The sequence below is a fragment of the Diceros bicornis genome, chromosome 14 (assembly GCF_020826845.1).
Source record: "Diceros bicornis minor isolate mBicDic1 chromosome 14, mDicBic1.mat.cur, whole genome shotgun sequence".
NCBI classification, from domain to species: domain Eukaryota; kingdom Metazoa; phylum Chordata; class Mammalia; order Perissodactyla; family Rhinocerotidae; genus Diceros; species Diceros bicornis.
The window spans coordinates 37727026-37744796 of record NC_080753.1 but is presented as its reverse complement, the minus strand read 5'-3'; the positions used below and the strand labels follow the sequence as shown (position 1 = coordinate 37744796).

Sequence of the window (17771 nt, the reverse complement as noted above, 5' to 3'; positions counted from 1 at the left end):
AAAAACAGAGAGCAGATTGTTGATTGCCCGGAACAGGATAGGGGTTGGAGCTCAGATGGGTTAAGGTGGTCAAAGGGTAAAAACTTCCACATATAAGATCAATAAGTTCTGGTGTGTAATGTACAGCATGGTGAATTTAGTCAATAATAATATAATGTATTTTGAAAGTTGCTAAGAGAGTAGGTCTTAAAAGTTTTCACCAGAAAAAATTGTAGATAATCAGTTGACAGATCTTTTAACTAACCTTATTGCGGTAATCATTTTGCAATATATACACATATCAAATCATTACGTTTTACACCTTAAACTTATGCAGTTATATGTCAATTATATCACAATAAATATGGGGAAAACATTTTTTATTACATTAAATGTTTTATTACATTAATAAAAAGAAAATTTACAAAGAGTAATCTGTGTTATCTGACCCATCAAGCCATAAAGTTGCACATGCTCAGTAGCACTCCATCATCAAACAGAAGTATATATATGTGATCTGGCCCGAGCCAGTCCTGAAGACATAAGTGAGTTACATGAGGAAGTATCTCAAATGCCCATGAGCCCCATTACTGCTACACTGCCTTCTCTCTCCCAGCCTGAACCTATGGCCTCATGGGGAGTTCCCTAATAGTGGTTGACAGAGGAAGAGTAGACTCAGGCCTGGTTAACAAATTGTTCTGCACGATATCCAGACACCACCTGAGAGCAGACAACTGCAGCACTACAGCCCCTTTCTGGGACATCCTTGAAGGACAATGGTTAAGGAAAATCCTCCTAGGGTGCAGAACTTTGGGCAATGCACCTGGTTGTTCACTTTGCTTGGAAAGAGAAGTGACTAGATGTGCACTTATATACAGATTTCTGGGTTGTAGCCAATGGTTTGGTTGGATGGTCCCATACTAGGAAGGAACATGATTGGAAAATTGGTGACAAATTTGGGGGAGAGATATATGGATAGACATCTCTGAATGTCTAAAAACATGAAGATATTTGTTTCTCATGTGAATGCTCACCAAAGAGTGAGCTCAGCAGAGGAGACTTTTTAACAATAATCAAGTGGATAGGATGACCCATTTTGTGGATACCAGTCTGCCTCTTTCCTCAGCCACCCCTGATATTGCTCAATGGACTCATGAACAAAGAGGCCATGGTGGCAGGGGTGGAGGTTATGCATGGGCTCAGCAACACAGACTTCCACTGACCAAGGCTGACCTGGTTACAGCCACTATTGAGTGCACTATCTGCTGGCAGCCATGACCAACACTGAGCCCTTGAAATGGCACCATTTGCTGGGTTGATCAGCTAGGTACCTTGTGGCATGTTGATTACATTGGACCATGGAAGGAACAGATTTTTGTTCTTACTGGAATAGGTAGTTAGGTACAAATTTGCCTTCCCTGCATTCAATGCTTCTGCCAAAACTACCATCTGAGGACTAGAAGAATGCTATGTCCATCATCATGGTATTCTACATAGCATTGCTTCTGATCAAGGAACTCGTTTCACAGCAAAGAATTTTGACAATGGGCCCTCATGCTCATGGAATTCACTGGTCTTACCGTATTTCCCATCATCCTGAAGCAGCTGGATTGGCATAATAGTGAAATGGCCTTTGGAAAACTCAGTTACAGCACCACCTGAGTGGCCATACTTTGTAGGACTGGGGCAAGGTTCTCCCAAAGGCTGTATACGCTCTAAACAAGTGTCCAACACATCATGCTGTTTATTGATAACCAGGACTCATGGGTCCAGTATCCAAAGGGTGGAAATGGGACAGACACCACCTTAGTGACCCACTAGCAAATTTTTCTTCCTGTTCCCACAACTTTATGCTCTGCTGGCTTAGAGGCCTAAGTTTCAGAAGGAAGAATGCTTCTACCAGGAGACAAAATGATGATTCCATTGAACTGGAAGTTGAGACTGTCACCCATCCACTTTGGGCTCCTCATGCCTCTGAATCAACAGGCAAAGAAGGCAGTTATGGTGTTGGCTGGGGTGATTGACTCTGACTATCATGGGGTAATTGGACTGCTACTACACAGTGGAGGTAAGGAAGAGTATGTCTGGAATATAGGAGATCCCTTAGGTCACCTCTTAGTATTACCATGCCCTGCGACTAAGGTCAATATAAAACTAGGACAACCCAATCCAGGCAGGACTACCAATGGCCCAGACCCTTCAGGAATAAAGAACAACAATCACCACGTAAAGAACCATAACCAGCTGAGGTGCTTGCTGAAGGCAAAGGGAATACAGAATGGGTAGTAGAAGAAGGTAGTTATAAATACCATCTATGGCCATGTGACTGGTTACAGAAACAAGGACTGTAATTGTCATGAGTATTTCTTCTTGTTTTGTTATGAATACGTTTGTGTGTATATATACATACATTAAGTAAATATCAGTGTTTTAGTTCCTCCTTTATTCCCTTATTGTATAATATAAGATGTATTGGCTTTGTATGAGTATCTAAATATTGTCAATTTTACATCATAGTATTTAAGTTATGGGCTATCAGGAGAAGAGTAAACGTCAAGAACTTTATCTTCTCTTCTAAGGAAGAGATTAGTGAATTTTGATTGTACGTAGGGTAATTGTATCATGTTAAGCAGAATTATGACCTTGCTATTGTCTTTCTTTGTAGATTAAGTATGGCTTAAGGAGATGCGCATGGGCCAAGTTAACAAAGGGTGCACCTGTGACAGTTAATTTTATGTGTCAACTTGATTGAGCTACGGCATGCCCAGATAGCTGGTCAAACATTACTTCTGGGTGTATCTGCGAGGGTGTTTCTGGAAGAGATTAGCATCTTAATCTGTAGACTGAGTAAAGATCACCCTCATCAATGCACATGTACGTTATCTAAATTATTGAGGGCCTGAATAGAATAAAAATATAGAGGATGTTCTAATTTCCTTTCTTGACTTTAGCTAGGTCATCCACCTTCTCCTGCCCTAGGACATTGGCACTTCTGGTTCTCGGGACTTTGAACTTGAACTGGGAATTATGTCATTGGTTCTCCTGATTCTCAGGCTTTTGATCTTGGACTGGAACTACACTAGTGGCTTTCCTGGGTCTCCAGCGTGCATACAGCAAATCTTGGAACTTCTCAGCATCCATAATCATATTGAGACAATCCCTCATAATAAATCTCTTTCTATGTATCTATGTATATCCTATTGGTTCTGTTTCTCTGGAGAACGCTGACTAATATAATGGATAACCTTAAATTGCTGATTTGGTGTTATATAGTTATACATATTGAGTCCGTGGATTTTAGATAATTTTTCTCATTTTGAAACTCTGATTATCAGCATAAGAAGATAATATTTTCTCATTAGTTTGGCCAACTCTTGCCAAGGTCTGTATTTCTTGGTATGTGCCAGAGGAGATTAGGCTAGGAATTGCCTTTTATTTTTCAGAATTTGGTAGCTCAATATATCTGATAACACATGTATATGTCTTCCATTTCCAATTGTTTCAATGACAAAGAATTTACTAGATGATCCCTGAGGGATCTATAGGAGGGAACTGGGAAGTTCTTGCAAGCTGTTTTGTAGGAAAGAATTCTTTTTAGGGCATCTATGGTTTCTCTATATTGAACACCTAGTGTATTACTGGTATTTCAAAATTTTTAGATTTTATAATCATCATCATTTATTAAGAAGACTTAAGCTCCCTCTAACCTATGACATATGTCTATCTGAGATAAAACCGAACAAATGATTGTGCAGATTTTTTTCGTATATTTAAGTCTTGTACTAATTGGGAACCGTGTAGAAGGAATTTTTCTTGAAATTTATCTTTATATTTCCAACCTTTCATAATGTCTTACATGTACAATGTTTGGTACTTAAAGTAATATAATTGAAATTAAATATGTCTGAGTATTCTGATGCTTGATCATTGTGATATGTGGTTTCTAAGAAATATATCTATTTACCAGACATATTTGGCATTCTTTGCAAAATCAAAGCAGTAGATACACTTGAAAATTTATATCAGTCCACCAGTTTATTTACAAAACATCAAATTACATAAAATAAGTTTCACGTGAGTGTTTCGATTCAGTGATATTGAAAGGCCATTTATGTAACTATTTTCTTTTTTGGATTCATTTTTAGCTAGTTATTTGATTAGTGAATGATGCTAGTAGAAGGAGTATTAAGCAATATATATTTTTTTATATTTCTTTTTTAAAATTTATTTTTATTGAAATATAGTTGACATATAACATTGTATTAGTTTTAGTTGTACAGTATATATTACCACAATAAATTTAAATTTCTATCACCACACATAGTTACATATTTGTTTTTTTCTTGTCATGAGAACTTTTAAGATTTACTCTCTTAGCAACTCTCAAATATACAAAACAACATTGTTACCTATAGTCACCATGCTGTACATTACATCTCCAGGACTTATTTATCTTATAACTGGATGTTTGTACATTTTGACCGCCTTTGCCTATCTTGCCAGCCCACCCCTGTCTCTGGCAACTACAAATTTGTTTTCTGTATCTATGTGTTCAGTTTTTTTTTTCTTTTAGATTCCATATATAAGCAAGATCATATAGTATTTGTCTTTCTCCATCTGACTTATTTCACCTAGCATAATGCCCTCAATTTCCATTGACATTGTCACATGTGGCAGAATTTCCTACTTTTTTAATGGCTGAATAATATTTCATTGTGTATATATACCACCTTTTCTTTATCTGTTGTGATATTCCATTGCTAAAGCAAAATAGTGGTTCCCAAATGTTAACCATACAAGATTTAAACACACAAATGATTTCTCAAAGTACCTTCCACACAGTAAGCATTTCATACATATTTTCTTAATGATTATTCAATCTGGTCTCCGTTTACCAACATACTTTTATTCTCTGAGGCTATTTATTTGTATTCTTTATTTTAAAAACCATGAATGCTGGCTTTTAACTTCTGTGGCTTTGCAACACTCTTTTTACCTGGATCTTTTCTTTTTTGTTTTTTTTGATTTTTTGTTTATTGCAGTAAGATTGGTTTATAACATTGTATAAGTTTCAGGTGTACATCATTATACTTCTATTTCTGCATGGATTACACCATGTTCTCATGTTCACCATCCAAATACTAATTACAATCCATCACCACACACATGTGCCTAATTATCCCTTTTGCTCTCCTCCTTCCCCCCTTCACCTCTGGTAACCACCAATCCAATCTCTGTCTCTATGTGTTTGTTTGTTGTTGGTATTATCTACTACTTAATGAGTGAGATCATACGGTATTTGACCTTCTCCCTCTGACATTTCACTTTGCATAATACCCTCAATGTCCATCCATGTTGTCACAAATGGCTGGATTTCATCATTTCTTATGGCTGAGTAGTATTCCATTGTGTATATATCCCACAGCTTCTTTATCCATTCATCCCTTGATAGGCAGTCAGGTCGCTTCCAAGTCTTGGCTATTGTGAATAACGCTGCAATGAACACAGGGGTCATGTATCTTTACACATTGGTGTTTTCAAGTTCCTTGGATAAATATCCAGCAGTGGAATAGCTGGATCGTATGGTAGTTCTATCCTTAATTTTTTGAGGAATCTCTATACTGTTTTCCATAGTGTCTTCACCCGTTTGCACTCCCACCAGCAGTGTGTGAGAGTTCCCTTCTCTCCACATCATCTCCAACACTTTGTTGTTTCCTGTCTTGTTAATTATAGCCATTCTGATGGGCGTGAGGTGATATCTCATTGTAGTTTTGATTTGCATTTCCCTGGTAGTTAATGATGTTGAACATCTTTTCATGTGCCTGTTGGCCATCTGTATATCTTCTTTGGAGAAATGTTTGTTCAGGTCTTTTGCCCATTTTTTAATTGGATTGGTAGATTTTGTTGTTGAGACGCATGAGTTCTTTATATATTTTGGAGATTAACCCCTCATCAGATATATGGTTTGCAAATATCTTCTCCCAATTGTTAGGTTGTCTTTTCATTTTATTGATGGTTTCCTTTGCTGTGCAGAAGATTTTTAGTTTGATGTAGTCCCATTTGTTTATTTTTTCTATTGTTTCTCTTGCCGGGTCAGACATGGTGTTTGAAAATATGTTGCTAAGACCGATGTTGAAGAGTGTACTGGCTATGTTTTCTTCTAGGAGTTTCATCGTTTCAGGTCTTACATTCAAGTCTTTAATCCATTTGGAGTTAATTTTTGTGTATGGTGTAAGGTAATGGTCTACTTTCATTTTTTTGCATGTGGCTATCCAGTTTTCCAAACACCATTTGTTGAAGAGACTTTCTTTTCTCCATTGTATGTTCTTGGCTCCTTTGTCAAAGATTAGCTGTCCATAGATGTGTGGGTTTATTTCTGGACTTTCAATTCTATTCCATTGATCTGTGTGTCTGTTTTTGTGCCAGTACCATGTTGTTTTGGTTACTATAGCTTTATAGTATATTTTGAAATCAAGAGTGTGATACCTCCAGCTTTGTTCTTTTTTCTCAGGATTCCTTTAACTATTCGGGGTCTGTTGTTGTTCCATATGAATTTTAGGATTCTTTGTTCTATTTCTCTGAAAAATATTGTTGGAACTTTGATAGGGATTGCATTGAATCTATAGATTGCTTTAGGAAGTATGGACATCTTAACTATGTTAATTCTTCCAATCCAAGATCATGGAATATCTTTCCATTTCTTTGTGTCTTCTTTAATTTCTTTCAGAAATGATTTATAGTTTTCGGTGTACAGATCTTTCACCTCTTTGGTTAAGTTTGTTCCTAGGTATTTTATTCTTTTTGTTGCAATTGTAAATGGGATTTTATTCTTAATTTCTCTTTCTGCTACTTCATTGTTAGTGTATAGAAATGCAACTGATATTTGTATGTTGATTTTGTATCCTACAACTTTACCATATTCGTTTATTACTTCTAAAAGTTTTCTGGTGGATTCTTTAGGGTTTTCTATATATAAAATCATGTCATCTGCAAATAGTGACAATTTCACTTCTTCCTTTCCAATTTGGATCCCTTTTATTTCTTTTTCTTGCCTGATTGCTCTGGCTAGGACTTCCAGTACTATGTTAAATAGGAGTGGTGAGAGTGGGCATCCTTGTCTGGTTCCTGTTCTTGGAGGGATAGCTTTCAGTTTTTCACCACTGAGGATGGTATTAGCTGTGAGTTTGTCATATATGGTCTTTATTATGTTGAGGTACTTTCCTTCTATACTCATTTTATTCAGAGTTTTTATCATAAATGGATGCTGTATCTTGTCAAATGCTTTCTCTGCATCTATTGAGATGATCATGTGATTTTTAGTCTTCATTTTATTAATGTGGTGTATCACGTTGATTGATTTGCGAATGTTAAACCATCCCTGAATACCTGGAATAAATCCCACTTGATCATGGTGTATAATCTTTTTAATGTATTGTAGTATGCGATTTGCTAGTATTTTGTTGAGGATTTTTGCATCGATGTTCATCAGTGATATTGGCCTGTAGTTTTTTTTATGTGTGTGTTGTTCTTATCTGGTTTTGGTATCAGGGTAATGTTGGCTTCGTAGAATGAGTTAGGGAGCTTCCCCCCCCCCCCTCGATTTTTTGGAAGAGTTTGAGAAGGATAGGTATTAAGTCTTCCTTGAATGTTTGGTAGAATTCCCCAGGGAAGCCGTCTGGTCCTGGACTTTTATTTTTGTGGAGGTTTTTGATTACTGTTTCGATCTCCTCACTGGTGATTGGTCTATTCAAATTCTATACTTCTTCTTGATCCAGTTTTGGAAGGTTGTGATTCTAAGAATTTATCCATTTCTTCCGGATTGTCGAATTGGTTGGCATATAGCTTTTCATAGTATTCTCTTATAATCTTTTGTATTTCTGAGGTGTCTGTTGTAATTTCTCCTCTTTCATTTCTGCTTTTACTTATTTGTGCCTTCTCTCTTTTTTTCTTGGTGAGTCTAGCTAAAGGTTTGTCAATTTTGTTTACCTTTTCAAAGAACCAGCTCTTGGTTTTATTAATTTTTTCTATTTTTTGGGGGGTCTCTATTTCATTTATTTCTGCTGTGATTTTTATTATTTCCCTTCTTCTACTGATTTTGGGCTTTGTTTGTTCTTCTTTTTCCAGTTCCTTTAGGTGCATTGTTAGATTGTTTATTTGAGATTTTTCTTGTTTGTTGAGATAGGCCTGTATTGCTATAAACTTCCCTCTTAGAACCACTTTTGCTGTATCCCATAAATTCTGGCATGTCGTATTTTCTTTTTCATTTGTCTCCAGATATTTTTTGATTTCTTCTTTGATTTCTTCGTTGACCCAGTCATTGCTCAGTTGCATTTTGTGTAATCTACACATATTTGTGGATTTTCTGATTTTCTTCCCTTAGTTGATTTCCAGTTTCATACTGTTGTGGTCAGAAAAGATGCTTGGTATAATTTCAATCTTCTTAAATTTATGGAGACTTGTTTTGTGGCCTGATATGTGATCAATCCTGGAGAATGTTCCATGTGCATTTGAAAAGAATGTGTATTCTTCGGCTTTTGGATGGAATGCTCTGTATATATCTACTAGGTCCATCTGTTCTAGTGTGTTATTTAAGGCCAATGTTTCCTTATTAATCTTCTGTTTGGATGATCTATCCGTTGGTGTAAGTGGAGTGTTAAAGTCCCCTACTATTATTGTGTTACTGTCTATTTCTGTTTTTATGTCTGTTAATAATTGCTTTATATATTTAGGTGCACCAGCATTGGGTGCGTAGATATTTACAAGTGTTATATCCTCTTGTTGGATTGTTCCCTTGATGATTATGTAATGCCCTTCTTTTTCTCTTTTTACAGTTTTTGTTTTAAAGTCTATTTTGTCTGATATGAGTACTGCTACCCCAGCTTTCTTTTCATTGCCATTTGCGTGGAGTATCTTTTTCCATCCCTTCACTTTCAGTTTGTGAATGTCTTTAGGTCTGAAGTGTGTCTCTTGTATGCAGCATATATACGGGTCTTGTTTTTTTATCCATTCAGCCACCCTATGCCTTTTCATTGGAGCAGTTAGTCCAATGACGTTTAAAGTACCTATTGATAAGTATGTACTTACTGCCATTTTTTAACTTTTCTTTTTTTCTCAGTGTTTTAGTAGTCCTTCTCTGTTCCTTTCTTCTTCTATACAGAATTGATGGTCTCTAGTTTGACCACTATCTGAAAGCTCTACTCTTTAACTCCCCTCCTCCCTCCTTTTATGTTTTTGATATCATATCTAACCTCTTTTTTGTGCATCCTTAACACTCTTTGTTTGAACTCTCTGTTGGGTAGTTTTCTCATGTCTGTTTCACTTAGTTCCTTTTCTGAGGTTTGGTCCTGTTCTCTTACTTGGAAGGTATTCCTTTGCCTCCTCATTTTGCCTCTTTCCCTGTGCTTGTTTCTAAGTATTAGGTAGGTCAGCTACTTCTCCTGCTCTTGGATAGGTGGCCTTATGTAAGTGATGGCTTAGGAGGCCTGCACTGTGCTTCCCTCAGTTCTCAATGTTCCAGGGGTGACCCCTATGTGGGCTACGTGTGTCCTTCTGTTGTGGCCGGTTTGCTCTCCCTGTAGGCACCCAGAGAGGCCGAGTTATGCTCCTAGCCAGCTGTTGTAATGTTCAGCTGCTTGTAGTTGTTGTGGGCTCTCCAGTCTCTTTATCAGGTGTGGGGAGACCCAGCACAGTTGGCTGCAAGTTCTAATACCACTTTTGTGTTACAGTATTTCTTTTAAGTGAGTAGGCCCCCAGCGTGGCAAGTTGTTAGGCTCAGGGCCTTACATTTGCTATAAGCTTCCAGCCTTTAGGTCTCTTGTCAGTTCTCTGAGGATTGCAGCTGGGCGGGGCTGGCCTCAGGCACAGGAGCATCCAATTGTTTCAGGCTTTGGAAGGTGGGGCAAACCCCCTATGTGGGTCTTTGAGAAGCACAAGTCTTCTGCCGCTGACAAGCCCTGCCGCCCCCAGGTCCACACACACAGTGAACACAGTCCTGGCCCGTGCGCATGTCCCGACCTCCGGAAGCAAACCCAGTCTCTCCACTGCGGGAGCCCCACACACTCCACCACCGCCCCACACTCTCCACCAGCTCCTTGTGCACGTCGTGCCCCGTTGAAGTGGGCTCAGTTGCCAGGCAGCACAGAATCCAGTCACCAATCTATGTAGGCCCACATGTTGCCTGAGGGCTTGTTGTTGGGTGGGGCCAGTCTCTAGGGTGGGCTGCCTGCCCTGGCTGAGCTGGATTAAATCAGTGGTCTAGCGGGTGGGGCAGACCTGGGCTAGCAGGCCTAGGGAGAACTCCAATGGCATCTGTGTCAGCACATCCACACCAGGCCACAACAATGGCTGCCGCCAATGTCCCAGTTCCTAGAGAGTTCTCACCCCTCACCGAGGTGCACTCAGGGCCTGTTAGGTGAGTCTCTTTTCACCACAGCACTGTGCACCTTTCTTTCTGGTGATTTTAGGTTGCTTTCTGAAACGGGTGTTTGCCTGTTGGCCCTTTAAGAGCCAGTTTTAATTTCTTTGTGAACCAGCTTTTCTGGGGGTACTCCCCAATGTTTTAGTAGCAGGCAAAGTCAGATATTATGCCACCTGTCTCGATTGTGCTGGATCCACAAAATGCCCCCTGTGGGGGCGCTCTCCGGCTCAGGGCCCCACGCCTCCAGGGAGGGCTGCGTACCTGTGCGCTGCTCCCGGGCAGCCATGAAGCACTGTGGCTTGTGAAGGCGGTGTTTTTCCGCTCCAGAAGGGAGTCTCTGCCTCTTCCACCTCAATTAGGATTGTCAGTTATTGCAGGAGTTCCTCTTATCCAGTTTTCAGTTCTGTCTCAAGGGTAATTTTTCCACGAGTAGTTGTAAATTGGCTGTGTCCACGGGAGGAGGTGAGTTCAGAGTCTGCCTACACCGCTATCTTGACTTCCTTCCTTTTCATAAGTTCATTGTAATATCCATATTAAATTGAGGAAAACAAAGGCTTAGAAATATTAAGTGATTTTTTTCTTAAGGTAAATTTGAGATTCAATTTCCAGTCTTCTATGTCCTAGTCTAATGTTTATTTCATACGTTTTTTCTCCTTTAGCCTTTTAGGTTTCTTCAAGAATATTGACATTGTGCTAGTAGACCATCCACATTAGACAAACTAGAGCACGTGTGGTAAATTCTCCTGAAGGTTGGTGTGAGACCTTGGTCAGGAAAGTAACCTCTATTCAAAGACAAAATTGGCTTTAATTATTATTACTTACTATTATCACTTACCTTTTCAAGTCACATATTATTTCACAAGTGTGAGGTCAGGATGACTAGATTATAGAAGTACTGATTAGCTTATAGAAGCTCAATATATTTAAAGGATTGATTGTAATTTAATATAATGGTCAGAGTATACATATTTATTTTGGATAAATAAAAGGGAGATTAAGTATTTGAAATATTGGTTTAATTTGCAACCCCAATGCAGAAAAGACTTAAGCCAAAGAGAAAATGAAGGTACACATAAGTAGGACAACAAACATTTATAGATATAAAATATAATTTTCTCCTAAGAGTCCATTACTATTATATTTTTGGTGTACTTAGGTAATTGCAGGTAGCAAATGACTTAATGTATTTCCCAACTCTATTCATTACAAATTGTAATAAGTTAAGAACAAACTTATATTCTCTTTTTGGACACTTTCTGTGAGCTGGTGAACTGTTTCTGAAGGCAACTCTAAAAGAGGTATTATGTGGACAATAAGGACATCAACAATATCCTGTATCATATTAAATATATTTTATGTGAGACATAACTGTGTTGTTCTGACTGGGAAAGTAAAAAATATCCAGTGATTCCTTTCTCTTCACATTTCAAGAATTATGAAGTGATAGAAGAGAAAATATTATGTTACTTTTAGAATCCAGCAATGTATCCTTCCAAATCTATCTAGATTACAACAACTATAAAATAATGGTGTCTTTTAGAGAAAGGTATCAGAGCATAGAAAATAATAAAATTTAATTTTAAAGTTATCACATTTTCCCGCAAAAAGATGAACACTATATCATGATAACTGGAAATAAAAATATTTATTCATTTTATGAAATTCCACTACATACGACATTGCTACAGTTCTCAAAATTCATATAAGTTTCATAATTCCATAGATCTATGTCAAAAGCCTGTTTAATCTCGAACTAGTCATATTCTCCTTCCACTGAGATTGAGACATTCATGGAAGAAATGTTTAATGAAAGAATAAGAAATGAATAAGACTGTGTTGTCACCTTTAAAACCCTTTAATTTGTTCCTTCTCACTCCCCTGTATCATGATAAAGAAGTAACAGACAAATAACAAAGACTCTTTACTCAAGATATTGATATTGATGCCAATGATCAGAGGCATAACAAATGGTTATAATATTGTTTACAATCACAAAATGTTTACATATGAAAATTATTATATTAATTGATCTCTATGATCTACAGATTACTTGCCTCAGTAAAAATTAAAGACAACTAGAAAACATATTTCTTTGCCTTATCCACTCCAATATTTTTCTATGACTTCCAGTTCCTCTTCTTTGTAGATTTGTGGTCAACTCTCACCAGTTTCTTTAGTGCATCCTTCATGTGCTTATTCCTTAAGGTATAAATGAGAGGGTTGAGACTTGGAGTGATGATGGTGTAAAAGAGGGTGAGGAACTTGCCTTGGTCTTTGGAGGCACTATTACCTGGTTGAAAGTATAGGTATACAATAGTTCCAAAGAAGATGAACACCACAGTGAGATGAGATCCACAAGTATTCATTGCTTTTCGTTGGCCTGCTTTTGACTTCATTCTCAGCACAGCTTTGGCAATGTAGCCATAGGATACAAGAATAAGGATGAGGGGTGTAAGGACAATGACAATGCCTAAAGCAAAAACAGACATTTCAACTGTTGTGGTGTCTATACAAGCTATCTTGACCATAGCTGGCAACTCACACAAGAAGTGATCCAGAAGGTTGTTTCCACATGTGGGCAAATTCAGGGTGAGTGTACATAATACTACAGAGTTGGCCAAACTAATACTCCAGACCATAATAATCATCTTGACACACATATGTGGGTTCATGATTATCAAATAATGCAAGGGCTTACAAATAGCTGTAAAACGATCATAGGACATAACAGCCAGGAGAAGACACTCAATGGAGCCCAACCACAAATAAACATAGAGTTGAATGACACAGCCTACATAGCTGATGGTCTTATCAGGTCCCCACAAGTTAACCAGCATCTGAGGGATGATGCTGGTTGTGAAACATAGATCCAGGAAAGATAAATTCCTAAGGAAGAAATACATCGGTGTGTGGAGACGGGAATCCAGGAGAGATGCAAGAATGATGGCTGTGTTACCCACCAATGTAATTAAGTAGAAGATGGTGACAATTCCTGACAGGACCATCTCCAGTTTGGGGTGGTCGGAGAAGCCAAGCAGAATAAAACCACGTAGAAAAGTATAATTGCTTTGGTCCATAGTCCTTCAATGCCCAAATCCTAGAATGATAAGAGTAGGAGGAAGAAGAGGGGGAGGAGGAGGAGAAGAAAATGAAGAATAATAAGAAAAAGAAGAAATTTGTCAATATAGACTATCTAAATAATTTGATGAAATACAGAAGTAAATAAATGGAGAGAGTTTATATTAATAATTGAAAAAAATTAATGGTAAAGTAAAAATTATAGCCAAATAATATGATATTGTTGTAGATTCTTTTATGGTGATAAATTCCATGCTATATTTTTATCTAGATGACCTTGGGGAGTTCACTCTTAAACTCAGGGTCTGAATTTTCTCACATGTAAATTTGGCAGTTTTGACTAAATCTGTTTTTAAAATGATGTGACTCGATGATTCTTTATAAAGCTTGTTAGCTTTATGTAATGAACATACTGTTTTACTTGGTCAGTGAATTCACTTATAAAATCTAATTATTTGGTTAATGTTGGAATGAAAGAGTGGTCCTCTTTTTCCCTGTCTTAGTGATTAGCACCTTTGATTTCCCAGTTTCCTATGTAGTAGATCTGGCTTTTATCCTCAGCACTTTTATCTTTCTCATCTCTAATACATAATTTATCACCAAAATTGGTAAATTTGAATGCAAAAATATTTGTTGACTATGCTCTCACTTTTAAAAATTTCCTCCATCACTATCTTAATCCAAAAAAAGGTAACATTCTGTTGAGTGATGTTGTAAATGGGAGAAGCTGTACATGTGTGTGGGGAGAGGATATATGGGAAATATCTGTATCATTCTCTTAATTTTGTCATAAACCTAAAACTACTCTAAAAAAAATTAAAAAGACAAAAAACTTAGAGAAAACATATGATTGAAAAACAACAGTTAAATATCAAACATGTGCCTCTTTCTCTCTCTCTGTAGATTTAGTAGAAAAGTTGTGATTTTTGTTTGTTACACCATTTAAAGTATGTTTCCTGAATATTACGAAGCAATTACTTCAAACTGTGGTCATGATTCAAAAGTGGTCACATTTAGAAGACTAACTGAATATACTGGTCGAGATAGTTGTTTTGACAGTCATTTGATGATATCCTCAGAATTAGCTTTCTGAGAATCATTTTTTGAGCCTGGGTTCTGCCATTGACCAAGTTGGACAGAAAGAAAAAAATAACTCTGAAATGTATTGCAAGATGTCACACATCATTAGAGTTCTATAATATCTGAGTAGGGGGATGAATAAATAATTAATATTTATTTATTTTGACATACATGTGGTATATGTAATTGTGCCTAACTTCTGAGTAAGACAGAACTTTAGTTAAAATTAAATGAAAACAAAAATGAAAATGTTTTAAAAATTAAAGCCAGTCCCATGATGTTAATTCTTTAACTATTTCCATTATCACTGTAGCCTCCAAAGATTAATTCAGGAAGGGAAAAAATCCTTCTCTGCCTTTGAAAAACCTGACATAGGAAATCTTTAAATAATCTTTCATGCACCTTATGAGATTTAGAAACGGATCAAGGGCCGGCCCCGTGGCTTAGCAGTTAAGTGCGCGGGCTCCGCTGCTGGCGGCCCAGGTTCGGATCCCCGGCGCACACCGACGCACCGCTTCTCTGGCCATGCTGAGGCCGCATCCCACATACAGCAACAAGAAGGATGTGCAACTATGACATACAACTATCTACTGGGGCTTTGGGGCAAAAAAAAACGAGTAGGATTGGCAATAGATGTTAGCTCAGAGCCAGTCTTCCTCAGCAAAAAGAAGAGGATTAGCATGGATGTTAGCTCAGGGCTGATCTTGCTCACAAAAAAAAATAAATAAATAAAATAAAGAAACGGATCAAAAATATGAGTCCTTCCTAGCTCTACAGCCTTCACGAATAAAGTATTATATTTTAATTCTTTATTTTCAATTTAATCTACATCTTCCTCTTTTATTTCTGCTGGATCAAAATGTCTGAAATCACAAATCAAGAAAGAGCTTTATGTCCTCCTCTTATAATAGAGAGTAAATTTAATCTTTCCTTCACAATATACATAAAAAGGAGAATTTTCCACAGAGATTTACAATATTTACTTCTTCTAAGAATTCTGAAAGAAAGGCAGAAGTCCATATAGGTCTAAGTTCTTTTTTTTTTTTTTTTTAAACTTCCCACAAGTTGTTTTACCAACCCAGGCATGCTCTTTTCCAAGAGATATTAAAGATTAACATTACTGTGATCCAGAGAGAATTCCTTTGATCTTCCGCTTCTTGACCAGTGTGGAGCCCACACTGTGAAATAGATCCTAGTTAAGCGTTTGCTCTTCAGGGCTGCAGCTCTCATGTTTTCCCTGCAGTGCCACTGTGAATTCTGCTTTTCCCCAAGTGTGTTAAGATACCAGTTCCCTCAAGACTCCTCCTTCTTGACCATGTGACTTCAGGTAAGGGGAAGAAAACTGTCACAAATTCTTACTACTTGTTCTGACTTTAAATCAACCTGCTAATAGGTCTTGATGCAAGAAATACATTATGAAAAGCGATCATTAATTCAGAATAAGAATTGAACAAAATTTCCCAGTGTTACCTGAAAACCCAGCTCATCAAGAAAGATCTTTTAGACTATTGAGACTGCATCCAATTAATTTCACTAGAGTAAATGAGAAAAATGTATTTTCAGAATTTTTTCTCTAGTTAGTAAACATATTACAAATAAAATTTGCTGTTAAATAATGTGCATTTCCAACAGTAGAATTATAGTGTATGTTAACTCTATAAAATAATCTTACCACTAATAGTACATATTGGTTTGGAAATACATTTTCTCAGAACAGATGTCATTTAAATAACCTCTAATAGTTATCTCCGATATCCAAGGTCAAAACAGTTATCTGTGAAAGATAAGATGTTCAATTTCCAATGCCTTGAATAGTAAGTTGAAGATCATAAGATTTATATATTTTTACTGTCAGTTCTAATGTCCCTTTGTTTTGATGACCATGATAGATAATTCAAATACTGCAATGTCTATGACAATTAGTTTCATTCGTGTCTCAGAGGTCACTATTTAAACACTAGATCCTGGAGCGAGTGTGTATTCTGAAGATTTTATGAGTTGGTTTATGATCATAAGTTATAAGAGCTGCCTTGAGTTAAAATTACATACCCCTAATAATTACTTTAATAAAACACATAGCACAAATTGACTCATGATACATGTTTAAATTGATGATTTGTCATCTATGAGTAATAAAACAATTTTAACTATCTGGTTATGTATGATAGTAATCATTGTATTCTACATTTGAGATATAGTATAGTATGATGTAGACAGAGCTAGACTTTCTGGGCTGAAATCCTAGTGGTTCCACTTATCAGCTGGGTGAACTTGGGAAAATTACTTAACTTTTTGGTGCCTCAGATGTCTTACCTATATTAGGGGGATAGTAATAATACATTTACAGGGTTAGTATAAGGATTAAATAAATTTAACATATGTAAAATGTTACAGTGCTGGTTGGCAAACAGTAAACATTCAAATAAGTGTTAGCTATTACTATTTAAATTAATTCAGGGGGTCTGCATGCCATAAAAATATTCATTTTTATCAATTTTGTGAGAGCTTATACTAGTAATTCACAAAACATCTGGTAAACTCTTTTCCTCTTTCAATCACTCTTTTTAGGATTATATATTTAGTGTACATGGATATTTGCATATATATTCTTTAAATATTGTTATCAATAATGGTGATAATAAGAAACATAAAATCAATCAATGGCACATTTTTGTCTATCAAAATTCTAAACATATGGATACTTGAAAATACTCACTTTGACTAGAGATCTCAATTTCACTCATGTATTGTCTTCTCTTCCCCTTTAGTTAAATTTTCCATCGCTCTACTTTTCTTTTAAAAAAACTTCTTTAGAGTTGTAATTGAATTTGATAATTTAAGTCCAACCATAAAAATATTCAATTTTTGTTTGAAAAATTTTGTTTGAAAAACAAAAATGCATATAAATTGTCATGTATATATATCTACTTTAATTGCGTTACTGCACAGTGATTTTCTAGTCCCTTGCTCCTTATTCTGTGATTATATTCCATGAGTTTGCTACTCTGGAGAAATTAGAGAAAACATCCGGATTCTTTAATTTTTGAAAATTTTCTCATTGTTTTTCCAGGAACTGGGAAACCCAGATTGTGAAGTAGATGCTTTTGCCTTAGATGTACAATATAATGTCTTTTTGATCCCCTCTGACTAAATCAAGATGTGTTTTTCTGTTCCCTTTTTATTTACCTATTTTTCTTCTTGCTTGCTTTAGCCCTTT

General features: G+C 36.6%; 1 protein-coding gene across 1 annotated transcript; it reads right to left on the bottom strand.

Moving 5' to 3' along the window:
• Nucleotides 1–12513: 12513 nt before the first annotated feature.
• LOC131413956 (olfactory receptor 2W1-like) lies at nucleotides 12514–13473 on the bottom strand. The gene has a single exon (XM_058554961.1). The coding sequence runs from the start codon at nucleotides 13471–13473 to the stop codon at nucleotides 12514–12516; it is 960 nt and encodes a 319-aa protein (XP_058410944.1).
• Between the last annotated feature and the right edge of the window lie 4298 nt (nucleotides 13474–17771).

Bases quoted from the DNA above. Each gene is read 5' to 3' on its own strand.
- LOC131413956 (XM_058554961.1), bottom strand. From the start codon at position 13,473: ATGGACCAAAGCAATTATACTTTTCTACGTGGTTTTATTCTGCTTGGC.